At 38.4% G+C, this 27,769-nt stretch overlaps 2 protein-coding genes across 8 annotated transcripts in view; one reads left to right on the top strand and one right to left on the bottom strand.

The window, feature by feature from the left end:
- The window catches only part of SETDB2 (SET domain bifurcated histone lysine methyltransferase 2), a 108,263-nt gene extending 99,809 nt beyond the window's left edge, over nucleotides 1–8,454 (top strand). Inside the window, exons 20-21 of the mRNA XM_059684581.1 lie at nucleotides 5,001–5,072; nucleotides 7,545–8,454. Of these exons, the coding sequence (XP_059540564.1) occupies nucleotides 5,001–5,072; nucleotides 7,545–7,681 (209 nt within the window). The 3' untranslated portion in view covers nucleotides 7,682–8,454. The remainder of the gene's footprint in view (nucleotides 1–5,000; nucleotides 5,073–7,544) is intronic.
- Nucleotides 8,455–9,748: 1,294 nt separating this feature from the next.
- The window catches only part of RCBTB1 (RCC1 and BTB domain containing protein 1), a 72,221-nt gene continuing 54,200 nt past the window's right edge, over nucleotides 9,749–27,769 (bottom strand). For 6 of the 7 annotated variants that reach the window (XM_059684584.1, XM_059684586.1, XM_059684587.1 and 3 more), the window contains 4 exons: nucleotides 26,206–26,332; nucleotides 21,333–21,484; nucleotides 20,643–20,773; nucleotides 10,454–12,733 (listed from right to left, as the gene is read on the bottom strand). In XM_059684584.1, the coding sequence (XP_059540567.1) occupies nucleotides 12,593–12,733; nucleotides 20,643–20,773; nucleotides 21,333–21,484; nucleotides 26,206–26,332 (551 nt within the window). In that variant the 3' untranslated portion in view covers nucleotides 10,454–12,592. Of the gene's footprint in view, nucleotides 9,836–10,453; nucleotides 12,734–20,642; nucleotides 20,774–21,332; nucleotides 21,485–26,205; nucleotides 26,333–27,769 lie in introns of those variants that run through there. The other variant, XR_009451331.1, reaches the window with a different exon arrangement.

Genomic DNA, 27,769 nt, shown 5'->3' with positions numbered 1-27,769 from the left:
CATTGTTCCAGATCTCCTGTCTTTTACAAATCTACAGGATGTGGGCAATTCACAAACTCATTAATTTTGTAAAAAGTATCCTGATGCCATGAAGGTTTTCAAGTATTTTCCAAAGGTGTGCATAGCGGAGAGTAACCAGCAAGAGATGGGCACTTCAGAACCAAACTCGGTCACACATCCACCCCCACAGATGAGCACACTTGTTGCTAAGATCTGAGAATGGCATTATGTTAGTTTTGATTTGACTCAAATTCTGTTCCTTAGTAAACCAAGTATCTTTTTTGGTATGTTCAAGTTTAAAGTATGAAAGTAATTTTACTGTTCTAATGTTTGACTTAGTTAAATGTGACCTTTCATTAGGACCTCTTTGGAAAGCTGAAGTTCCATTCGTATGGGCAGATATATAGCCACTTAGCCTTATCATTTCTCCTATGAGTGTGAAACCTTTATTATAAATAATGCTATTTTTTATAAGAAAAAGCGTGATCGTCTATATTTTAAGCAATAGTATAAAATAAATGGTTATTTGAAAGGGATTATTTTCTATAGGACAAAACCAAAAAATGAAATTAAGAGCAAACATATCTTAAAGCTCATTCAATGCATTCTTTTGTCTAGACCAGGGGTGGGCAAACTTTTTGACTCGAGGGCCACAATGGGTTCTTAAACTGGACCGGAGGGCCGGAACGAAAGCATGGATGGAGTGTTTGTGTTAACTAATACAAATTCAAAGTAAACATCATTACATAAAAGGGTATGGTCTTTTTTGTTTATTATTTCAATAGTTTTATTCATTTCAAACATTTTAACAAGAAGAATGTAAACACTAATTATTATAATTTGAAACTTCAAAAAATGGAGGAATCATAGCACAATAACATACCTTATATTGAAGATGGCAAAGGCAAAATAAAATTGCCTAACAAAGGAAAGGTACAAAAGCCTTTCAAATTAAACTTAAATATAATAAAATAATTTAAAACTAAACAAATAGAAAACAACAAAATGTGTAAACAGTAAATTAAACATTTTCTTTAGTGCAACTTCCAAATTATGCCCGGGACGTAGATGTAGATGGCAATGTAGACTGGGTTGAAAGGTTTTTGGTCTTTAAAACATCAACTTCAGTGGGAACAGTGTTGTTGGTCTCCTTTTTTAGCTAATGCATCAAAGTCTGGATTTAGTTTTGTTGTGGCTATTCTCAGGATAGATCTGAGGTGTTCGTCAGTTAAGCTGGATCTGTGAGGGGCTTTGTTGATGTTCATGACGCTAAATGTCTGCTCACAAACATAGGTTGACCCAAACAGCACCAGTATCTTCTGTGCCATCCTCCGGATGTTTGGAAAAGTGGCTTCATTAAGTGAAGCATAAAAGTCTCTTAGTTCAAGAGAGCTGAATTCCTCCTTTAGGACAAAGTCAGACTGAAGATCGATGAGTTCCAGTTGCACCTCTTCTGGTGCTGTTTCAGGGTTTTGTGACAAAGGACAGGCCACCAGTTGAAGTGACTGGTCAATTTTTTCAGCATCAGAAAACCGACGACAGAATTCTGCATGCAGGTCATCCAGTGATTTGCTGTATTTCTTCACGTTTTGGATGGTCTCCTGTGTGGCTAGTGTGGCAAAATGAGTGAAGACTTTGTCTGAAATTTGTTTGGAAAAGAAAATCAGCTCGATTTAAAGGCTTTCACATTAGTGTACATGTCATGTACATACTGATCTTTTCCCTGTAGCTTCACATTTAGCTCATTCAAATGTGAAAATATATCTACAGCAAATGCAAAGTCACACAGCCAATTCTTGTCACTCAGCTCAGTAAATTCGTCAGACTTCCCCTTTAATTTCAAAAATACACCAATCTCTTCTTTGAGCTCCCACACTCGTTGGAAAACTTTGCCCAAACTCAACCAGCGGACACGAGAGTGGTAAAGTAGGTTGTCGTGATGCGCATCAGTTTCCTCCAGAAACTTAATAAACTGACGGTGCTGAAGTCCCTTTGCTCGAATGAAATTAACAAGCTTTACGACTGGATTAACAACATGATTAAGTTGTAATATAGACTTGCACAATGATTCCTGGTGAATAATACAGTGAAGAAAAATAACATCTTGGTTAGGGTTCTCCTCTTTCACTTTATCCTGAATTATTTTTAGCAGTCCAACATTTTTTCCAGTTAAATTTGGAGATCCATCTGTCGTGACATTAGCAAGTTTACTCCATGGTAGCTTCATTTTCTCGATGACGGTAGACACCTGGTCATACAAGTCCTCTCCCCATGTTTTTCCTTTCAGTGGCTCCATGGCTAAAAACTCCTCCGTAATTTCAAAATTGTCACTAATCCCTCGGATAAAAATTAAGAGCTGAGCAATGTCCTTTACGTCATTACTTTCATCCAATGCTAGTGAATAAAACTTAAAGAACTCTGCCTTACTATTTAACTTGCTGGCCAAGTCTTCATCAATCAGTTCCACTCGACGAGTCACTGTCCTGCGCGATAAGCTGAGTTTTTCAAACTTGCCTTTGCTCTCTGGACACAAGAGACCTGCTGTCTCTATCATACATTCTTTCAAACACTCGCCTTCAGAGAGAGGTTTGCTAGCTTTTGCTAATTTGAATGATAGCATAAAACTTGCTTTGGTAGTTGTCTCTTGACTTGCAGTTTGTCTGTGAAAGACATTTTGCTGGCCTGTAATTTAGCCATCAACCTCTGTGCAGTAGCCTCCCGTTCTTGAGGTGACTGCTTGCTAGCATAGTTGCCATGCTTTGTGGCAAAGTGATGGCTGAGATTGTACTCTTTGAAGACTGCAAGTGTTTCTTGGCATATCAGACATACCAGCATTGATCGGACTTCGGTGAAAAAATATTTTGTTGTCCACTCCCTCTTAAACACTCGGCATTCACTGTCCACTTTCCTTTTCTTTGGTCCACTCATGTTTAATACTGGGCTAAAACCAACAGTACCGTTCTCTTATTAAATTCTTCACTAAAATAAGACAGTAAAGTATAAAAACAAGTGATTAAATTTGCTCTACTATAACATTTTTGGTCTTCTAAAAAATATATATATAACAAAATCATCTGAAAAAGTTCAGACATGGGACAGAGGCACACCCTGACCATAGAGAACAACCCCTTTCCTCCATAGGAAACCTGTGTATCTTTCACAGAGGCCCTTTGTTTATGGTAACACACATAGCTGCACATTGCTGTGTCTTCCAGACACACTTGTATGGGAGGTGCTAGGGCAGTGCAAAACATGGGTAACCAGTAGTTACCACTAGCACTTCCGTTACTGGCAAAAAACAGCCGCAGTGCACATAGTGTGAAAGAGCCCATTATCAATGTCAGATTGCATCCACTGGACTCTATAAAAACAACCAAGTGCCACTTTTAACACATTGTTTGCAGGTAGTTTTTATCGCGCGCTAACAGGTGGCACGGGCCATTTTTGCTAATTTTTTGCGCAAATGGCAACGTTCAGTAAAATTACGATAACTTTAGTTTACGTATTTATACATTACCCGCATTCTACCGCTAGTCTATAAAAAACGTATTAATACATGTCCCGCGCTCTGCTACACTGGTAGAACGTATAAATATGTAAAACGTATAAATACGTTTCCCGCATACAACGTGTTAAATGCCCATTGCAACAGTTTTTCTTATTAAAAGCTGGAAATGGCAGGATATTTATATATATACCCCTACTGTGACAGCCTGGCAGAGCATTACAAAGGAGAAAACCCAGCATCTGGTGATGTCCATAAGTACAAGACTTCAGGCTGTCATTACCAGGAAAGGGTTTCATCCAAGTATTAGATATGAACATTTGATTTTCAGTTTTTCATTTGCCCAATTACTTCTGAAACCCTGAAATTAAGCGATTTTGTAATAAAATCTTTAGTTCATCACATTTCTATACAATCTTTTTGTTCAACCCACTGAATTAGGGTTCGTTCACACTAGCCATGCTGCCGTTGCAGTGTGGTGCAGTACTGCAATGCAGCGCAGCTAGGGTTAATGCAGGGTACACAGGTTTCCATCATGTTTGCGTTGATGCTAATGTGCAGTGGTGCATGTTAACACAAATGCCCTGTAGCATGCATTTTTACAGCTGAAAGTCTTTGTTGTTTTATTAACAAGTCATTGTGATGTACAGAATGTGGGAACAGGAAAAAATTGTGTTTGAGTAGAGCTCTTAATCTTACCTCAGAAAGGCTCTGATACTGTGCTCTCCAGGGGTGTCTCCCTACATCACCACGATAACGTGTCTACGCATTCCCAGGGTGATGTCGGGAGTCGCATCTGCGGGCATTACAAGGAGCCTCTGGAAGATTGAGAGGTTGTTCCTTCTACTGAATGGGCGGATATAAACCCGCCCACTCAGAAGAAGGAGCTGCGGCCGTGTTTCCCGAGGTTGCCATGTTAACACTGCTGCTGGTGAAGGAGCGGAGGGGAGAGCAAGAGAACCCTCTGCTCTTTCCGCTCCGCGGGCGGATAGAACAGCCGAACGGGCCGGATGTGGCCCGTTTGAAATGAATAAAACTAAAAAAAAAAAAAAAAAAGACTGTACCCTTTTATGTAATGATGTTTACTTTGAATTTATATTAGTTCACACAAACACTCCATCCATGCTTTTGTTCTAGCCCTCCGGTCCAGTTTAAGAACCCATTGTGGCCCTCGAGTCAAAAAGTTTGCCCACCCCTGGTCTAGACCAAGCACTTCTCAAACTTGAGCATGCCCCTCAGAGTCACCTGGAGCAGCGGTCACCAACTGGTGGTCCCTGAGGTCTGAAAGGTTGGCAACGGCTGACCTGGAAGGCTTGTTAAGTCACAGATAGCTGGGCCTCCCCCCTGAGGTGCTGTTCAGTAGAGGTGCCAAGAATTTGCATTTCCTACAAGTTCCCAGTAGATAACTGCTGTTTACTTTTCATTTTGGAGGGTTATTTTGTGAGGTGTTTCTGCCACATAAAATATTTAAATTCAAACGTTTTTCTCCCTCCAGACTATGAAGAAATCGGGACTTCACTTTTTGACTGTAGATTGTTTGAAGACGCATTTGTAAATTTTCAAGAAGGTATGAGTTAGAATCAAGCAGCCAAGTTTACAAATCTTTGTCAATATTGAAATAATGTAATACTATTCAGGTGATAAAAATCATATTTCAATGGACAGTTTTATTTTTTATGATTCTTTATTGTTGAAAGTATTACATATTAGACACAGTTTTATTAAGTGAAAAAGCGACACTACAAAATAGTATGACCTCTCACACACACAAGAAAAAAATACGTAAATACAGAGGCACATGTGCACACAGAAAATCAACCAAATGGAAACAGTATTTATCTGTGGGCGGCTGGGTTAGTGTTTTTCTTTGTATTTTCCACAATCTCCAACCTACATATAGTAATATTTTATGTAGAAACAACAAAAAATGATTGCAAAATGGCAGAATATTTGGGCACCATGTTCAGAAATCGGCAGGAACGGATGAACCGCTTTGGCCTCTGCCCTCAGGCAGCCAGGCTGGGACAACTCCAGCTGCTGTTTGCCTCCCTCTCACCTGGTGTGATGTACACATATTTTAATTCCCCAACATCAATCTGCAGATCCAGTGGCCAGCTTTAGATCAACTGTAAAGCTTACGAGAAAAAAAATGAAGAATAGCTAAGAAATTTTTGAAAAAGAAAAAAGCCTTGTGAGGGCAGAGACTTAACTTTTCTGTAAAATATCAACCATTTATTGAGTACGTCCTTTTGCCATTGTTTAAGATGCCTTCAAAACAAGGCTAAATTTTCACTTGTGATCTGATCTGACTTCTCCCCAAGGCTGCCACACACAACTGGGAGGGGTGCACTGCACATCCCAGTGTGTGTGTTTGGGGCGGTATGGGGGGCAGAGGGGGCGACCAGAGTCACACAGAGTTTTTTGCAAATGGCTTCTCTGAAGTTATATTTGTCTATCCAGCAAATGGTATTAGGACAATAGGTTTTCCCTGTGGAGAAAATATTACCAGGTAGTTCATATCCCTGTCTCAGTATACACAAGCTTTTCATTTTGTTTTCATATTACATATTTCTATTTGAATTTTGTATTACATTTATAATCAGCAGGAAAAATATTTCTTAACGTCTACCAAAAATAGAGTATCTTTTAACAGTCTCTTGAGGATGTCTGTAGACTGCTCATGGGAATATCCGTGTGTGTTTTTTAAGCAGCCTTTTAAATATTTTTCTAAAAAGCTTTATTTTGTAGGGGACTTTCACTGTGTTTATTTTTTTGTATAAAAGGTTACATCTTTGGAACATGACACAGGTCACTACTTGGGTGGGTGAGTGGGAGTATATAGGTTATAGTGTAATATTTGTGGGGTGGGGCACTAGGAGGAGACACTATTTGAAATCTCATGAGAACCAACTTAAAAGACTTAACTTTAAAAAAAATTACTGATGAGAGAGAGAGAGAGAGAGAGAGAGAGAGAGAGAGAGAGAGAGAGAGAGGGAGGGAGAGGGAGAGAGAGAGAGAGAGAAAGAGAGAGAAACATCAACTTGTTCCACTTAATACATTCATTGGTTGCTTCTTGTACTAGTATGTGCCCTGACTGGGGATCGAACCCGCAACCTTGATGCATTGGGACAACACTTTAACCAATTGAGCTACCTGGCCAGGGCAAAAGGCTTTAACTTTTGACACCCAACTAATAAAGATTCTTTGGCTTAACATAGCCTTTCTAATGTTCCAGAACATTAACTACAGGTATGTAGGTATTCTAAGATTGTGTATGTTTTACTATTCTTCAGTTTTGAGTTTTTTTAAAAAATGACATTGCCTCTGAGTAATGCTCCTAAATTTCCACATTAAAAGCCTCTCTATTTCTAAATAAAATCAAAAGCTTTTAACATTAAAAACTGGATGCATTTTTATGAAAGACTTGCCCTGATCCTTGATATTATAATCACATGCTCTCGCTAATCATCTCTCAACAAATGTATATAGTGTAGCATGAAGGTTATACAGTGGCTGCTTTCGAGTTTTCAAATATACACAGAGTGCCTTTTTCTGCTACAAATATGTACAAAACCTTAAAGATTTACTGATCAGCTTTATGTGAAATAAAATACTAGAGTTCTATCCTGAATTAGAAGAGGAAGCAAACATAAAAGAACCAGTTCCTCCTCTTAAGATCCTAGAACAGGGGTGGGCAAACTTTTTGACTCGAGGGCCACAATGGGTTCTTAGACTGGACCGGAGGGCCGGAACAAAAGCATGGATGGGGTGTTTGTGTGAACTAATATAAATTCAAAGTAAACATCATTACATAAAAGGGTACGGTCTTTTTTTTTTTTTTTTTTAGTTTTATTCATTTCAAACGGCCGGATCCGGCCCGCGGGCCATAGTTTGCCCACGGCTGTCCTAGATTCTTTTCACTTGGGGCACAGCATCATGTACTATGTATGCTCTTCCAAATAATAGGGGCTAGATATCATAACATTTTTTAGACAACTTCTGAATAACCTGAAATCATTTTATTTCTTATCACACACAGCATTAGAGACTAACATTCAGCAATTCGAAGAAAAATGGCAGCAGATGAAGGAAGAGATTGAGCTACTTCAGGACTTAAAACAAACTTTGTGCTCTGTTCAAGAAAACAGTGCTTCAGTATCTTCTTTATCTTCTTAAGAGTTACCATTTCCTAAGCCAGAAATTGGGCATAGCTGCAAGCAGGCTGAGAACTAGAGACCAGGCCTGGGAAAGCCACACATCTCTAGCACAAGGTCTCGTGTCTCTCTTGTCTGCACACTTTGATCCTCACCAGCTCAAACCTGTTCATGCCTAACTGGGTGTTTACTGCCTCCCTCTTATGATCTCACTTCTCCTACCTCTCCTCTGGCAAAATGTTTCTCAGATTCTACTTGAGTAAATTGGATCATGCCTTCCATATCTCCCAACCTCTGTACTAAAACCCTTCCTCTGGCTTCCTGCTGACACATTGCCTCCACCCGTCTCCAGTGAAATAGGTCAGCAGTCGCCAACCTTTCGGACCTCCGGTTGGCAACCGCTGATCTAGGTTGATTCCAGTAACACACCAGGTGCCCCTGCCCCCAGGGCCTTTAGCACATCCTGTTGTGAAGACTTAACTGCTCTTTTGCCTTCCTCTAACTGCTCCCTCTGCAGATCTTATTATACATGTTCCTCCCACTTATTCCATCTGAGAGTACTTTTCCTTCATAACACTTTCCAGTATAATCCACTGTACCTTACCTCACACTGCTGGAGGATCAGCTCTGAGGGCAGGAACTAACTATTCTGTGTTTGCTTACTATCACATTCCCAAGCACCCAGCATGCTCCATAAATGTTTGTTCAATAAATACATAAACTGTTTTTATCTTTTGAAACTATTTCTAGCCCATAATGCCTCTTAGATATAATAAATTTGAATATTTTATTTTACTTGTACCAAATTTGCCTGTCTTCTTATCACAAAGTCAACTTTTTAAATTTCTTCTCAGCCACAGTCATCACATAGAAATACATCATCTTCAAAATAAACACTGAGATTTAAAATTGGACTCTGAATAAGAATATCAGTGAGAATATGTAAGAATGAAAAAAAATGATAGTTACGATTTTTCTCAACCTTATATTCACATTTCTAATTTTTTACTATAGTACCTTAATTCACAATAATCCTACATTTCTTATTGTTGTTAGTTCTCATCCAAGGGTATTTTTTCATTGATTTCTTAGAGTGGAAGAGAGGGGGAGAAACAGAGAGAGAAACATCCATTTGAGAGAGAAACATGAATTGTTTGCCTCCCACATGCACCCTGATCAGAGCCAGGGATAGAGCCTGCAAATGGGGTATGTGCCCTGAGAGGACACTGTATCCACTGAGCCAGACTGGCCAGGGCAATAATGCTACATTTCAAAATGAGGTTGATTAAGTCTCAGCATTGATGCCGGGTATGTAGTAAGTACTCAAAAAAATATCTGTTCAGAGAAGAATATGATGTAGGTGAAAAGAGAATGGGTCCATACCTGTTGTAAAGGCAACCCTAGCCGAAGTCATTCTTACCTGAGGGACAAAAATCAAGGTCAGCGGTTCTCAAATTCGCACATCAGAATCGCCTGGGGGACTTAACAAACTAACAGCCAAGACTCCATCCCAACCCACTGAATCTAATTTCCCCTGGTCTAGATGGTAACTCAGCTTCGGCCCCTGATACTGAGTAATAGTTTTGACTTCATGATCTTTATTTTAAAGAAAACCTCTGTCCTCCCACGTTATTTTCAAATTTAATCTGTCATTCACAAGATTACTTTGGGGCAATGCAGCTCATGTTTTGCAGTCATAAAGTAAGCAAATGTCAGGCAAACTCAGGCCTGGTTTTGTACTTTAGCTCTATCCCTTAGTACTGAAAAACTTTAATCACATTGTTTAATCTATCTGAGCCCAATCCTGCCTACCTTATGGTACAAAATGTGGGCATGAAAAAAAATGTACGTGCAGCACAGGGCATGAATGATGCTTGGCACCGTGGGAAATAAATGTTCTCACATACACACATCCTCCCCTTGCCAGCATTTCCACCTCTCAGACCCTGGCTTTTCCACTCAACCAGACTTGCTTATGTCAGGCTCATCAGCTCCCACCTGTAAGCCTTTGCTTGTGCCACTTAATGTGTTTTGGAAATAAGCTGACAGGACACTTATGTTTTCCCCCACACCGCACAAACGTCTTCAGATATGCTTCTCGTATTAACTCTCTTAGGTTTTCTCTCACTATCATGAAAAGCTGTTTATAGATATGTTATTGTGTTAACTCCTAAACCTTTCCTATAATGTATACTTTCCTTGAGGGCAGGGACTATTTATGTCTTTCCCTTCACTTATAAGTACCCCAAAGGATTCAGGTTTTTCTGCTGTGACAGTTCAACTGTACTATCTTTCAGCAGAAATAAATCAAAGGATTTTTATAGGGGTGTGTGTGCAGTTTAGATGCAGTTGACACATGTTCATGGTGGTATCTATTTTTAGCCTGATACCTGCTAAGACTCACAGTACAGATTTTTTTAAGTTGTAAAGTTTCCCATGTTAACTATGTTTATGTGCACAGTTCTGTAGCGTTAAGTAAATTCATTGTTTTGCTACCCCCACTGCTGTCCATCCACAGAACTCTTTTCATCTTGCACAGCTGTAACTCTGTAACTGTGACTTCCCATTTCCTCCTCCCTGGAGTCCCTGGCAATCACAACCTACTTTCTGAAAGTCTCTGACTGTGACAGGTACTTCACATAGTGGAATCATACAGTCTTTGTCGTCTGGTGACTGGCTTAGTGAACCTAGTGTAATGTCTCCAAGGTTCATACAAGTTGCAGCATGTGTCAGACTTTCTTTTATGGCTGCATATCACTGATTTTTGAGGGGGGTGGTGGAACAACTACACGCCTCTTTTTAACAGACAGCTTTATTTATTAATATGTCATTCTAAACATTACATAAATACAACCTATACATTAGAGTATCAAACATTGTTCCAGTAAGAAGATCAACAGTACATTTAGGGCTATTTTAGGAAATATGAATACTTTGGCTTTCATTATTACATCAGATGAAAAAAGCAATTCAAAGAATAGTTTTCATCTCTATGATTAACAACAAAACCAAGTAGAAAAATAAGTATATATTTTTAAAAAAAGATAAACAATTTTGAAGGACTTATTCCTGTTCTCTTCACTACATACATACTCACACAATTACTCAATAATATGAGAAGTGGTTCTTTACAAATATTTGTTCAATGAATGAACCATGTATGGAAATGGACCTACTACTTTAATTTGTGCTTTTCATAGTCCTTTTTTCAAGTAAGAGCAATAGTAAACATACTGAAGTTCATGTTTTGTCCAGATCAAAATAAGCCTACAGAACAGTGATTGTTACAAACACTACCCACCATAATTAATCAAATTAATATGTATCATCAACCTAGTAAGAAAAGTTCTATCATGTTACAGAACCAGTTCTAACCTAATCACTGGACTTCAATCACTAGCAACATGGTCAAGAAAAGGGGGCTGGGACTTCTAGATTTGCATATGTTTTACCTGTCAATGAATTTCTAGCTTCGGGCCCTCACTCCTCACTCCCTGCTACACACACACTCAAAAACACTGCTAAAAATAATAGCTGCCGCATCTCTTCATCCTCTTGTTAATCTGAAAATGTATTTAGGCAAGAGTATATTGAATATGTCATTTTTATAGGGGTAAAAGTGTGTGGAGGAGGGGGCAATTTAAACTTGAGTTCTCAAATTTTATCTTAATAAAATAAAACATCGTTAAATAGTAGTGGAGATTCTAATTTATAAATACATTTGATCTGAAAATGTATTTAGGCTCCAAGTTCAGATGGGAGGACCTTCCAGGCAGGAAACAGAATTTGCTAAGAGAACTCCCACAAATGGAAATGAGTCTGTGGATTGGAGGGCAGAACAGAGCTTTGTTCTTAAAGCAACTGACACACACGACAAAGCTTAAGAGTTGAATATTCTTACCTTCCAAATCACACTTCATAACCAGACCCCCAAAAACAAAACAAAAAATCCCATAATTTTGATCCTTTTTCAAGGACCAATTGTGCTAAATATTAGACCTAACACAATTAAAAGGAGAGGAAAACCAAAAGTAAAAGCTGGCGAAGTTTCAAATAAGCGAATTGGTGATGGATTTGGTCTAGATAAGAGATAAAACTAATTCCTTTAAGTCCTGTAAGAGAGTTGGTTTTAAGAACCTTTTCTTTGAATCATATGTAGCAGATCATCTTAAATAAAACATCGTTAAATAGTAGTGGAGATTCTAAGTTATAAAACATTCACCTTTGTCCAAATTTCTTTCATTATCAACTTTTCACAGTTCTAAATTACTACTCTTTATGTGCTTAAGTCTTAAGAGAAATCTTGGCTAATCTAAAAATTTATCTTAACATAATTATCATTTCAATAGATTTAACTCATATTAAACTTAATATTATTTTCATACACCATGAAGTTAAGAAAAAGTCCAATAGTGCAAACACACAAAAAAAAAGCCTCAAAATATCTCAGCTATTCTTTCACAGTAAGGCAGTTGAGCTAGCAACTAATGCAGCAATTCAGTAAGCCCCAAAGTCAGCATCTTTAATTCATGGTGGGGCCTCCATGCCTAACTCACAATTCACAAACTATCACCACCCCTAGTGTCAAACGGATTGTTGGTAAGTGAGCCAGGAGAGCTGCCACAAACATCCTTTCCAAGTTCATAAATTCCTCTAATGAAAAACAAAAAAACAACCAGCTAAACTTTCACCCTTTAATAGTGTTCCAGACAAACAGATAGTCACATTTAAAATATACATGTCTGGAAACAAGAGTTGTTTAAAGTTAAGTTCAGGAAAAGCCATATATCCTTCATATATTCCTACACACAGAATTGTCTCCCAGATATGAAAAGACAACCTGATGGTTTTTACCTGCAGCATTTCACCAGCAGAGCACAAGACACACCATCACCAGTGCCCAGAGCACTCTCACAGCCCAGCAGCCTTGGCTTCAGTTCTTAAAGGCTCCACATTTACTGGCTTTAGCAATGAATTCCTTTAGCAGAGGGCCATCCATTTGCCAAAATGCTGCAGTCTGTGTAACTTCTGTCAAATGATTGATGCAAAACTTAAAGCAGAATTCTTCTAAATCCTGGACACACACAACAAAAATAAAAACAAGAAGAGGCCTTTTTAAATTAACCCGAATTGAATTACTCTCTCCAAACCCTTCACCCCAAGTACCTCCCCCTCCCCCAGAAAGGATAGTTGAGTCCAGAAACCTCAAATTAGGCAAACAAGTGGCCACAGATAGGTGTCAGGAAAGCGCGTGCTATTTACTCACAACACAGTAAAAGCAACGGTTCCCTATCTCGTCTGACTCTTCAAAACATACCCACATGCACACACACAGTCCATGAGGGGAAGTTTCCTCATGGTTAACACACAGTCTAGTCATACTTAACATGATTTTAAAAAGCTAACGCAACTTTAGTCCCGATCATATGTTTTACCACGTTCAAGAAGTCAGAGAAAAGAATTAAGATATGGATTATTTAAGGCAGAGACTACAAAAAATTTAAAAGGGGGGGGGGGGGGGAAGGGAGACTATAAGAATTAGAAAAGCGGTGGAGAGGTGTAGTCAACCTAAAGTGACGCATTAAAAAAATTTCCAAGGGCCTTAAATTTACTTTCATGCTCTCCTAAATACAAATGCCTTCAAGAATAATACTCAACAACTATCATCACACCAATTTCTTAGATGGTTAACAGAAAGAAGAATATTCAGAGATTGGATTTTCAGTCAGACAAATGGAAGTCACCAACCACCACCATTCGGGAAAGTAATATATACAAATGGTAAACCAGAACAATTTAAAAATCGATTTTTGCCGAAACCGGTTTGGCTCAGTGGATAGAGCGTCAGCCTGCGGACTGAAAGGTCCCAGGTTCGATTCCGGTCAAGGGCATGTACCTTGGTTGCGGGCACATCCCCAGTGGGGAGTGTGCAGGAGGCGGCTGATCGATGTTTCTCTCTCATCGATGTTTCTAACTCTCTATCTCTCTCCCTTCCTCTCTGTAAAAAATTAATAAAATATATTTTAAAAAAAATAAATAAATAAAAATAAAAATAAAAATCGATTTCTGCCTAACTAGTACAACCTGTCATCCCCAGCAAGACTCTAATGTTGTTTGTTCCTTCGTATGTTGGAACATATATTAAATCAATGAGGTACCAGGAATATATACCAAGACTCAGTATATAAAAGCAAATCCCACTAATAACTTTTATCACAAATAGCTTGACTTTTATCACTTTGCTGGATACTGTGGAGGTACTCAGGGTCCTATCAAACCAGGAATTCAACATTTAAATGGTACAGTCTTGACTTCACATTTCCAGCAACCATGAAATGAGAATTTTAGGCAAAATGGGGAAGGACTCACACAAACATATGAACACACACCTTTTTTGCTCTCTCGGTGCAGACCTCTGCGAATAATGACTCCCTTTATCCTGAGGAGCCTCTGTCTCCACTGAAAGGATACTCCCCTCCAGGAATATAACCAGTAGGAGATAAACTCCATCTAACGTATGCCAGCCAGCCACTGCCAGAGTTTTATTTTCTAGATAATTCAAAATGCATTTAAAATGTTAGCACAATCTCTGAATCCATATTTTTTAAATATATTTTATTAATTTTTTTTACAGACAGGAAGGGAGAGGGATAGAGTTAGAAACATCGATGAGCGAGAAACATCGATCAGCTGCCTCCTGCACACACCCTACTGGGGATGTGCCTGCAACTAAGGTACATGCCCTTGGCCGGAATCGAACCTGGGACCCTTGAGTCCGCAGGCCGACGCTCTATCCACTGAGCCAAACCGGTCAGGGCTGAATCCATATTTTTAATAAGAGATAGCGAGTGGATTGAATAAATGTACAACTGAATGCTCTGAGTATTATAGTAAATTAAAATGCTAAATTATATAAAACATTCTCTCTCACGTTAATATTAAAGAAAAAGCACTACTCCTGGTATTTTATAACCCAAAGTTTAATAAATAGCTCTAGGGACTAAATTATTCCACAGGAAGATATACTTTGATCTTATTTATCAAAAATAGAAAACTAGTTTACCCATAACTTAGGAAGAAGTAGCCAGTCATGAGCAAGAAAGTTCTTCAAATCATGTAATATATCAGATAAGGATCTTTAAATATTACGTTTTAATTATATAATTTCAAATTCAAAGGAAAAGAAGCCTGGCCAGTGTTACTCAATGATTGAGTGTTGACCTGTGAACTAGGAGGTCATGTTTTATTCCCAGTCAGGGCACATGCCCAGGTTGTGGGCTCAATCCCCCCAAAAGGGACATGCAGGAGGCAGCAAGTCGATGTCTGTGTGTGTGTGTCTCTCTCTCTCTCTCTCTCTCTCTCTCTCTCTCTCTCTCTCTCTCATCAATAGAAACATTAAAAAAAAAAGAATGCAAACTGTGCTTCTAATTACAAATCAGTTCATGTATCAATAAAAATAGTTCTATCAATCTGCCTTTGAATTGGTGAGATTTCTCAATATTCAACATATGTTTAACAGTTTCAAACATTAAAAGTCTAACTAGGGCCCTGGCTGGTAGGGCTCCGTGGTTAGAGCATTGGTCCTGCGCACGGAAGGGTGGCAGGTTCCATTCCAGGTTAAGAGCACATACTAGTGCCTGGGCTGCAGCTTCATTCTCCAGTCCCAGTCCAGGAGCGTGCAGGAGGCAATCTGCGGACACATCAATCTTTCTCTCTCTCTCTCTCTCTCTCTCTCTCTCTCTCTCTCTCTCTTTCTCTCTCTCTCTCTTTCTCTCTCTCTCTCTCTCTCTCTCTCTCTCTCTCTCTCTCTCTCTCTCCTCCCCCCCTTACCCCCCCCCCCCTTCCCGCTACTCTATATAAAAGCAATGGAAAAATATCCTCAGGTGAGGCTTAAAAACAAAAGTCTAACTAGGGAATACTGAAAATAATATAAATATCCATTGTTTAAGAAACTAATTGAGCCTTGGTGAAGGCAGATCTATGGAAAAGGAAGCATTGAAAGCACTTGGAAAGAGAAACTGGAATATGCAAATTCATTTGCATGAATTTGAGAGTGGCATAGCCAAGCGAATTCATTGAGCAACCAATGCCCTGAACCACTTTGCCTTAAATGTGTGAATTAGATAAACATCTTTCTGATAATTCTTAAATACTGTAAGAACCTACATGATCTGTTCATCACATTCTGCAAATGATCAGATCTTCTATTGCTTAGAAAAGAAAATGCAACTCTTACCCAATCAATATATCAACTATAACAGGATTGCTGGGCTTTAAATAAAACCTTTCCAAGGACAAGAATGACAGAATGAAAGAGTTTTCTCAAGGCCCATTGAATAGGGAAGTGGGAGATGCAAAATCTAACACGGTGTTATCGTTAGTATTTTAGAACTGACGTCCATGTTTATGACATCTTGTGGTGAAATTGTTATAAAGGCAAATAGCATAAAACATCAGATTTGTTGTAATTAGTGCTATGGGTTAGCTCAGCGAGATAGACCACCAACTCAGAATTTAAATTTTAAGAGCCTTTATTAAGCTGGCCAGCTGACTGCCAGCCGTGCCCTTCCCGTAAGAGCCCCACAGCTTGCAGTGCCGACCGACCAAGAGTACAGCAAGACCTTTTATCTGCAACACTACAAAGTATTTTTTAAAAAAAAACAAAAAACAAACTGCAAAGTGGTTCATTAGCCGTTCCTGGTACTGGCAGGGTAAAAAGTTTACATAAAATTTACGAGCAGGGTCACACCTGGCTGGGTTCTATCATAACACATTGCTTTCTAGTAAGATAATTAGCAATTTTTCTCTCCCATGGTCCCTGCCCCTCAGCCTACTTAGTAATTCTTCTTTGTCAGGCCCTTGCCCCTAGCACAATTAGCAACGAAGATCAAAATTAAAAACTGCTATACTGAAATAACTTATACTTTCATTCCAAATTTTTAATACTTAATTATTTCAGTCACTATACATTCTCAAAAAACAAGTTGTTTTTCCTTCCTTCCCACAGATTTTCTTTAGTAACAAGAGAATTGATGGTCTTAATATCAATTTAAAAAAATGTTTTACTTATGATTTTAGAGACAGACAGAGAGAAAAACAACAATTTGTTGTTCCACCTATTTATACATTCACTGGTTGATTCTTGTATGTGCCGACTGGCGATCGAACCTACAACCATGGCATATCGGGATGTTGCTCCAACCAACTGAGCTACCTAGCCATGGCTTAATATCAACATTTTAAAAATGCAATTTTATTTAATGGAGTTATCCAGTCCTAAAATACCAAAACTAAAATAGCTGAATGCTAAGACTTCCTGTGGAAGGGCACTTGGCCACAGTAAGACAGGCTGCCTTCATGTCACAAGCCACCCTTGAGACACATGCAGGTGACAAGAAATGGCGAACCATAACTAACTGTCCAAACTTGTTAAAATAATTGTAAAACAAAGCCCCTAAACCGTAAGTCTGGAATTCACTTTATAATATGTCAAGTACAAAATATTTCATATTGAAGTGGGTGTTTTTTCTAAGAATGTATTTAAATATCTTACCATATGGAAAAATAGAGAAAGATGCTTTCTCCCATTACCCCAAACATATTTTACAGTCTACTGGTCATAGAAAACTTGTAATCTGGCCCTCAGAAAGAAGAAGAAAAATGCTGACCATCTGACTTTAGCGTGAAGTTTTCCAATACTCACATCCCAAACCACTTTTGGAATTACATTTCTGGGCTCATATTTATGGCTTCCCAACAAAAACAAAATCCTAAGATACAAGTTACTCAACAAGTAGGATTTTCTGGAAAATTCTCTAATCTGATTAAACAAATAATACTTCCCAACTGTTCCTCCTAAAGTTCAAATATACATAGAAAACAAAAATTTCCTGAAACAGTATAAACAGAAACATTTCAAGTTTTTTATAATGTGACACAGAAGTACCTCAAGACAATGTTTTACTCACATTTTCTCCCTTGATGTCAGTATTTATTCAGATTTATGCTAGAGGATTACTTAAGTGCTCCTTCTCCAAGTCCCTCTTTACTTTATAGAAAGTTTCATTCATAATGACAGGACCCCACAATAGTTAATTTTAAAAACTCTTCATAAGTAGTGAGTCAATACATTTTTGTTGCTTTTATGTGTGCACATTTGCTTAAAGATTATCTTGTCAAAGGGTGTATGGAGGAACAATAATAACTTTTATAGAAAAGAGAAGAAACATGAGAAGCAGGCGGTCTCCATCTTCCTAGCACTTCAACCCACAGAATGAAGGCAAAGGCATCTAGTATCCTCAAGTTGAGGTTCTGAAAATAACAGTTTTTGCAGCTAATTTCAAGTGGCTTAATAGTAGCTTCCCATCAACTAACAGATATAGTGAGTGTGTTTTATTTTTATATTCTAAAGACTTCATTTATTCATTTACTACATTCAATAACATTAAGAAAATAAAAATTAAATTTGTCAATTATGTAACTCCTATCAGAACAACAACAACAACAAAAAACCACCAAAGAAAGTGATTCTTTTTATTTTTGTCTCCTCTCTATTTTATAATTTTTCCATATTGACTGTGTTATATTTGTACTAGTGATCTGGTGCATGGATTCGTGCACATTAAAGGAAATGAATTAGAAGAAATATTTTAATATCACTATTCGCCCTTTCTCTATAATAGAAGTGTCAACCAAATTCATGATTGACAATGACAGATTGAAACACATGCATGCTTCAATAAAGACTGTCGCCAGCGAGAGCTTTATATATATTGCTCATGTGCGAGTCAACTTAGACTTTTATATATATATAGATAAACCTGCTTAATTAGACCTGCTTTCTGATTTAGCTAAACTTTTTCCAGCCCAGTGAAGCACCCCAACTTCTCTTTCAGGTAATTGTTAGCAACACAGCAGTAAATATCAACACAAAGCAGATTATTATTGTAGATCACGCAGGGAGAAAAACGGGTGATTCTTTTTATTTCTGTCTCCTCTCTATTTTATAATTTTTCCATATTGAATGTGTTATATTTGTATGTTTTTTTAAAGTTTTTTAATAAGCGCATCTTCATGATTACGTGTTTCAAATACATTCATTCATGAATTTAACTCAATGTAAATTTTTTAATACTAACTATATGCCCATATTGTGGCAGACTCTGGGAGATCCCATGCATTTGTGGTCTCAAATAATGGGTTTTATTTTTAATGTGTTTATATTTAATTAAGAAAAAAAATAGTCAAGGAAATGATCAGCTAACATAAGACTTTTCTATAAACTTTCTGGGGTACATGATAGCTAGAAGTGAGGAAGAAAGTTTCAGCAACTAGAGCCGAGATGTTCACCTCTGTCCAAATGGTTTTAGTCAGCAAGATCCCACCCCCAAAATGTGAAACTCATTAGCAATGGGGAGGAATATGGAGAGACACAGACAAGATTTTAAAATCAATCACAACATGGAGAAAAAAGGCACTGGCAATTTAAAATTAGATCATTGGGTGGGAATTAAATCTAAGGAAATAGCATTTCTTTTTTTTTAAATATATTTATTTCTTTATTGATTTCAGAGAGGAAGGGAGAAGGAGAGAGAGATAGAAACATTAATGATTTGAGAATCACCTATCGGCTGCCTCCTACACACTCCCCACTGGGAACCAAGCCCGCAACCCAGGCATGTGTCCTTGGCCAGAATCGAACCTGGGACCCTTCAGTCTGCAGGCTGACGCTCTATCCACTGAGCCAAGCTGGCCAGGGCAGAAATAGCATTTCTAATAAAGAAGCTCCTATCAAAGAAAGGGCAGGAGGAAAAACTATACTTCCATTTTCTATTAGAAATATCTTTTGATCATTATTCCATCTGTTGAAAAGGCTACAGAGAAAGTCAGCTATATTTGACCTTATCAAATATTTATAATAGTAACATAATCTCAAATAAAAATAGTACACATTTTGAAAACACAAGACATAATGGCGCACTTCGATCCCTAAGTGTGGTAAGGAGGAAGTCTGTCCTCCACCACCTCTCCAAGGCCACAGCTGCAGATCCTTGCAGGTGTTTGGTAAATTCCCTGGAACCAGGTATTCTGTCGCAGAATATGATGACAGAATACTTACAATACTAGACAAATTGTGCCCTTTAGGGTGGAGATCTTAACTAGACGTCGTGAACTCCAAAGCTACTGCTCTCTACCTTTTATTCCCTGTGAATTTGTAAAACCAACCATACCAACCTTTAGTTCACTAAGCATCCCTAAAGCTCCCTTTGGGTGGTTCAACAAACATTTATCATCCAGAGCCTACGATGTGCCAGGCACCACAGGGTGCACAGATGAGTAAGACCCAGTTTCTGCTCATGAGGAGCTATGGTTCTTCACTTCAAGAAAATGCACATAAATACAAAATGTCAGACTCCCAAAGCCCTTTCAAGCACACTCTTAAGAGATCCATGAATCCCAAAATTAAGAATTCAATCCAGTGTAAATAAAATATAGACAAAAAGGATTCCAGAGCAAGTTCTTAACACACGAATAACTGTTATAGTTAGACAATGATAGAATTTCAGAGCATAAACAGATACAAATCATATGGCATCCATGGCGTACGACATGGTAGAGCGGAGGGACAGCAAAGTGGTCTTAAAAAAACATATATGCTGACCTTGAGAAATACTTGAACTAAAATACGTGGTTTGTTAGGCCAATTAGCTGTGCACTTCATATTCCAACCAACAGTACAGCTGCTGGGACCTCGATTTCTTATCTTAGTTAAGAAGGAAAAGAGAGGAATAATAATTTTGAAACTAAGAACAGAAAATAAAGAAGCAAGGCCAGATTTCATTGTTCAGGGATCAGTCACTTCATTGATTCCTAGTAGAAAGGAAGTTACTCATCATGGTCCTTGTCGAAGTGAGAAAAAAGAGAGAAAGGAGCATACAGGGAGTGAGGGGTGGTTTGAGTTTCTGTTTGTGGTTTTACATTACCTCTGCATCGTATCTGACTGCAGCAGAGAATAATGAAAAGGCATTCTCCACAGTGATTCCTTGCTTGATAATGTGCTGACAAAGTTTTTTCAGTCTGTTTTCACAGTAAGATGTCGCCAAATCCAAAAGACCTACAAGTTAAAAGTATAGCAGTTTTAATAAAGTTTACGATAATGTCCCATAATTTAAACATATACATATGTGTGTGTGTGTGTATGTATATATATGTATATATATTTATTTTGTTTCTGGTGCACAGAGTAATGTAGGTAAATCAGAAGTTTCTTAGTGAATAATACTTGAATTTTATTAAGTAAGTTCTCTTTGTTACTCCTTACCTCCCCAACTCCCCAAACAAACCTCTCTTCTACTCACTTTATACAATTTCTTCTACAGTACAGAGAAAGGCAAAAAATGAAATTTCCCACTCATTTTTTTCTAAAATGACATGATAAATCCATTATCAAGTTATACTTCAGTATTAAAAAATTAAAGTAAGTCCACAAAATAATTTTGGACTTATGTCCAAAATTATTAACCATAACTATACAATATTATTTTAAAGATATTTACTTCAAATATTTTTTAAAAGCCAATAAACCTGAAACTCTTCATGTTTCAATACTATAAGAAGATGAGGAGCTATATTTTTGACCATATGATATGGCCAGTCCCAATGTGGCTGAGTACCTATAGCATCTTCAGGTGGCAGGTCCACCGTGTCTGTGTAGAGGAACTGAAGAAAGGCACGATACACTGGGTAAGAAAACTGGTCTATTTCTATCACTTCTTTCATGTCCTCATTCCAATAAGACTGAAACATGGATCGGAAGTGCTCACACCTAAAATGGAACAGAAAGTCAATTCAGTTGATGGAATCAGTTAAACAAATACTACAGGTATCTTTAACTACTATATTTGGGCTTCCACACGCCAGGATCATGAATCTTTAGCTAGCACTCTAAAAAAAATTCCATGTGCAAGAATTTTTATATTTGCCTTTTATGTACACTCATTTTCATGTTTTTAAATCTTCAATCAAGGATATGTTTTTATTGATTTTGGGAGAGAGAGGAAGGGAGAGAAAGAAAAAATCAATGTGAGGGGAAACATCAATTGGTTGTCTCCGGTACGCGCCCTGACCAGGGATTGAACCCACAACCTAGGTATGTGCCCTGACCAGGAATCAAACTCACAACCTTTTGGTGTATGGGATGATACCCCAACCAACTGAGCCACCTGACCAGGGCATGACTTTCATTTTTGATGAATGCTTCCTATGAAATATTAAGAATTATATGTAGCCCAGTCAGTGTGGCTCAGTGATTGAGCATCGACCTATGAACCAGGAGCTCACATTTTGACTTTGGTCAGGGCACATGCCCGGGTTGCGGGATCAATACCCAGTAGGGGGCATGCAGGAGGCCACCAATCAATGATTCTATTTATTGATGTTTCTACCTCTCTCTCTCCCTCTCTCTTTCTCTCTGAAATAAAAAAAATATATTTTAAAAAATAATTCTATGTAGAGCCTAGGAGTGCCTAGCACTTGTGCATTACTGCTGTTTCCATTTGACAATCCCCATTCATATCAAGACATCTTGCTCACTTGTTTTTTAAAACAACAGGAGCCCTAGGTAGTTTGGCTCAATGGATAGAGCATCAGCCTGGGGACTAAAGGGTCCCAGGTTCGATTCCAGTCAAGGGCACATACCTGGATTGTGGGCTCGATCCCCAGTGGGGGGTGTGCAGGAGGCAGCCAATCAATGATTCTCTCTCATCATTGATGTTTCTATCTCTCGCTCCCTTCCTAACTGAAATCAATAAAAAAATATATTTTTAAAAATGTATAGGAATGCATTTTAAATAATGAAATTAAAGGAAATTAAAAAATAAGAGTTCAAACATATCACTATAAAGTAACACATTTAAATGATTCATTTGTGGGTTTTTGGGTTTTTTTGATCCTCACCCGAGGATATTTTTCCATTGATTTTTAGAGAGAGTGGAAGAGAGAGGGAAAGACACAGAGAAATACTGATGTGAGAGAAGCACATTGATTGGTTGCCTACTGCACAAGTCTTGACCAGGGTCCGGACTGGGGAGGAGCCTGCAACAGAGGATATGTGCCTTTGACTGGAATCGAAACTGGGACCCTTTGGTCCGCAGGCCAATGCTCTATCCACTGAGCCAATCCGGCTAGGCCAGTGGTCGGCAAACTCATTAGTCAACAGAGCCAAATATCAACAGTACAACAATTGAAATTTCTTTTGAGAGCCAAATGTTTTAAACTTAAACTATATAGGTAGGTACATTGTTATTAACTTAATTAGGGTACTCCTAAGCTGGCCTTTGCTAAAAACGTCCTCAATCTGATTGAGGTATGTTCGCTGAGGTTGATCCCTTCCAACTCTCCTATCCACACTCGTCTTGGCTACTTGTTTCAGATAGACGAGTGTGGATGGGAGAGTTGGAAGGGGTTGACCTCAGCGAATGTACCCCAAAACAATGTACCTCCCCCGCACTGTGTATCCCGCAGCCCGCCTGCGCCCGCATCTCCCATCACCCACCCGACCGACACCCCCCACTTCTTCTAACGCCACTTCTTCAAAATAGACTCGCCCAGGCCGAAAACCGACTTCTGCGCATGGGCCAGGAAGTTTCAATCGCACTGTCCGTGCGCACCCGCACGTGGTATTTTGTGGAAGAGCCACACTCAAGGGGCCAAAGAGCCACATGTGGCTCGTGAGCCGCGGTTTGCCGACCACTGGGCTAAGCCATTTATTTGTTGTTGTTTTTAATATAATCATCATATTCATTTTTTAATCTTTTGAAGTCAAATTTATTGGGGCGACATTGGTTAATAGGAGCATACAGGCTTCAGGTGTGCATTTCTTTGTTACAAGATCTGTATATCGCACTGTGTGCTCACCACCAAAGTCAAATCATCTTCTGTTACCATGTAGTACCCTACCCACTTCCCTTTGGCAACCACCATACTGTTGTCTATGTCTATGATTTTCAGTTTTATATCCTACATATGAGTGAAAGCATATGGTGCTTAGCCTTTTCTGCCTGATTTATTTCACTTAGCACAATATTCTCAAGGTACATCCATGTGGTTACAAATGGCAGTATTTTATCCTTTCTTATGGCTGAGTAGTATTCCATAGTATAATATGTACCACATCTTCTTTATCTAATCCTCTATTGTAGGACACATTGGCTGTCTCCATGTCTTGGCCACTGTGAACAATGCTAATCAGCATATTCTTAAAACTGTTTTAAATGTTAACTGCATTGCATTTAAACTGATTATTGTTCCATTACCTTACATGACAATTATCCTCTTTCTGACTAGTCTTCAAAATGGCTACCACTCCTATTTTGTTTCTTTGCTTTGCCTTGCCCCTTTCCTCTCTTTCCAAGCTGTTACCAATCTATATACATAAAAGGCTGTGTCCATCCATCCAACTGGTAGCTATGACATGCACTGACCACCAGGGGCAGATGCTCAACGTAGGAGCTACCGTGACACACACTGGCCATTTAAAAATAAATGGCACCACGGACCTGGCGCTGACAAACCAACACTCGGCTTCCCCCGAGTGGGACACCACCCCAGAGCAACACCCCACCAAACCGCAGCCAACGCTGCCAAGAACCCATGGCGCAAAATGCGGCCCACTGCCTAGCCCAGCCCAGAAACAGTTGCTGTGGGTGCCAGGTAATGACGTCACATAGCGACTAGCCTCCTTGGAGTTTCTTCAGCCCAGGAACCTGACTTGCTTTATAGCCAGGTGCAAATAGTTTACAGTTTATCCAAATGTTTGTGAAGCATTTTCCTGTACCTCATCTCATTTGATCCTCACAGAAGTCCTGGAGTAAGAAGATAGGAGACTCGGTAGAATCTATTTTCTTTTCATTAGCAAGACATGAATAGCAATATTAAAATATTTATTCTAATTAATTTCCTTCAATGTGCACAAATCCGTGCACTGAGACAGTAGTTTACTTATAGTCACATATTTCAAGAAAACCTAAGGGGTTTTATGAAATATGTATTGTATAACATGTACAAATCTACCCATAAATTCAAGAACTGATTTCTGAATATAGATTTTCTTAAAGTATGACATACTTTATAGGTTTAAAAAAACATCTTTTAAAATCCTTTTAAAATGAGATACAGTATAAATAAACACAAAATACTTTCAAAATCCATTCAGAATACTAAAAAAAAAATGGCCATTTACCTAAAAAATTGCCCTAACTGGTTTGGCTCAGTGGATAGAGCGTCGGCCTGTGGACTCAAGGGTCCCAGGTTCGATTCCAGTCAAGGGCATGTACCTTAGTTGCAGGCACATCCCCAGTAGGGAGTGTGCAGGAGGCAGCTGATCGATGTTTCTCTCTCATCGATGTTTCTAACTCTCTATCCCTCTCCTTTTCTCTCTGTAAAAAATCAATAAAATATATTTTTAAAAAATTACTTCATCTGAGAAGTAAAAAGAAATGGGTATCTAAACAAGGAATAGTAGATAAAATGGGTCAGAAAACTATACATGAAAGGAATAGACTGGTTGTCCACAGGTTCACAGACACTAACATTTCCAGGTCATCTTTCAATTAATACTTTGGTGCAGATATTTACCTCTTAAGTAATGAATGATATATGGACTTTTCAATTCCCTTTAACGTTATTTTGTAAATAGGTTTTTGACTAAATTTACAAAAAGACATGTAAGTGGCCAGTTTAATTCTCAATGGACTGACTTTGTTTGCGCTGGTCTCTGTAAAGGCAGCCTTAATGAGCAACAGTCCAAACAATTACTAATAAATACAAAGTTCCCTCACATTTATACAAAGAACTCCTGACATATAGCTAAACAACACTTCTTTAATTGGGAATTAGATGTCCCTCGAGCCAGAAGACCACCATTCCAGAGTTTTCTGCTTGAGAAAAATAAATTTTTAATTAACAGCAAAAGGAGGCATATATACACTTTTCCTTGACAATCTTTTATGGGGGTTTTTGACCATATAAATAAGGCTTTTGATGGAAATAAATATTCACAAGATCCTTCATTTAAAAACAATATAGACAGCCTGGCCAGTGTTGCTCAGTGGTTGCGCGTTGGCCCATAAACCAAGAGGTCAACAGTTCAATTCCAGGTCAGGGCACATGCCTGGGTTGTGGGCTCAATTCCGGAGGCAGCCGATGGATGTTTCTCTCTCATTCATGTTTCTATATCTCTTAATCTCTCCCTTTTTCTCTCTAAAAAAATCAATTAAAATATATTTATAAAAATATATATAGACAAATACTTATACTACTACATTATGCTTTTTAAAAAAGACACATGTGCACATGCACACACACGTGTGCATGCAAAACTCTTCAATAATGAATGGATTGAGGCTATCTGCAAAAATATGAAGCTGTGTCATTTCCCTCTATTGCCAAGGCTGTTTCTTATTAGTCCCCATTTTATGGAGTAACAAGGGAACAGATATCATAAAAAGAAAAGAAGGTTATTGATGTCTCAAGCTCATGCAAAAATACCTGATTTTCAAAACAGCTTTATGGACATGGATATATTTCCCATCAATTCTGAACTTTAGGTCAGCAGTTTCTGGACTGTCAAATTCTTTCTTCAGGGACTCTGCAACTGTTAAAAAATCTTCATGCTCTGAAGGCAACAAACACATTATAAATACAAAAAACTCAGGAAACATACTCAAGATTTAATAGACTTCAAAAGATAATCATTAACACGAGGGGGATAATTCCATTTGCCTTTTTTTCCAAAGAGATCATGCCTTACTTGACAAATCAATTTCACAGTATGAAAATAAGTATCTGAGTGTATAAACTACAAAAAAATACATGTTTAGTAAGATCAAATACTAGTCTTACATACTATTAGTCCTCAGAAATGTATACTTTTTTAAAAAAAGAAAAAGTTATAGGTAGTCCATGATTACATAACTATTTGGTCAAAACTTGAGTGACTCTCTTCCAGGGCTAAAAACGTACCAATTTTCCTTGACTGGAATGTTAAGAACACCTTTGCCCAGCTTTGGGGTAGTTTCAAGGGGTTATTATATTCTAATCAAAGAATCCCAAGAAACAAACTCACCATTACGTGGTAATACTAAGCAGTCATATTCTTACATAGAGAAACCCCTTTTCTTCGGTATTTAGAATCTAAACATCCCTCTTAACCATAAGAATTAATGTACAAAAAATAATCCTTACACACTATCTAAAAACAAAGCAAATTTACTTAATAACAATGCATACTCAAAGGCAACAGTTTTACAAAAACGTGATCTCATTGCCTGATGAGAAGAACTGCTGTTATGATTACAGGTAGATCTATTATTATAAAGGGAAAACAGTAAAGGCACTTGGCCCGGCTGGAGTGGCTCAATGGTTGAGCGTTGTCCCATGCACCACAAGGTCACTGGTTCAATTCTTCGTCAGGGTACATGCCTGGGTTGCAGGCTCAATCTCCAGCAGGGGGCATGCTTGGGACAGCGATCTATGTTTCTCTCTCATTGATGTTTCTATCTCTCTACCCCTCTCCCTAAAATAAATTAAATAAGGGGCAGAGAATCTGTCAACCTCCCCCCTCCCTTCAAAATCACCAAGGCCTCAGCCCCCTTCATCACCATTTGCCCCTCTCCGGCTCCCTCACCCCTGAGAAAAAAAGAAAAAAAGAACAAATATATAAAGCCACTGTACAAATCCATGTAATACTTTCTTGTGTTTTATATGCATGGACAAAGAAAAACAAGTAGAAGGCTAACAGGGACCCTCATCAGCACTGAATGCAGGTTCAATGGACAGAGACAGGTTCTGACTGCCCACAAAGATAAGAATGGTGACTTCATCAAATAACTGAGCTATGTCTCTCAGGAGCCTGGTGTTACCAAGGGAATGCTTAGAGGAGGGACAACTCCTAAAACCTAGGCTAAACCTAACAAATGAACTTAGCCATGGGCTTTATCATCAGAATCTCCCAAGGAAATATCATTTGCCTGAGCCCTGTTACCTTAACCTAGCACACACATAATGCAGAGCTCTCTTGGCTATGGAGGGAAGGTCAACAATCTCTCAAAAA

Source organism: Myotis daubentonii, chromosome 2 (genome assembly GCF_963259705.1).
Source record: "Myotis daubentonii chromosome 2, mMyoDau2.1, whole genome shotgun sequence".
NCBI lineage: Eukaryota > Metazoa > Chordata > Mammalia > Chiroptera > Vespertilionidae > Myotis > Myotis daubentonii.
Note: the sequence above shows the minus strand (reverse complement) of the source record. Positions and strands in the feature narration are given on the sequence as shown.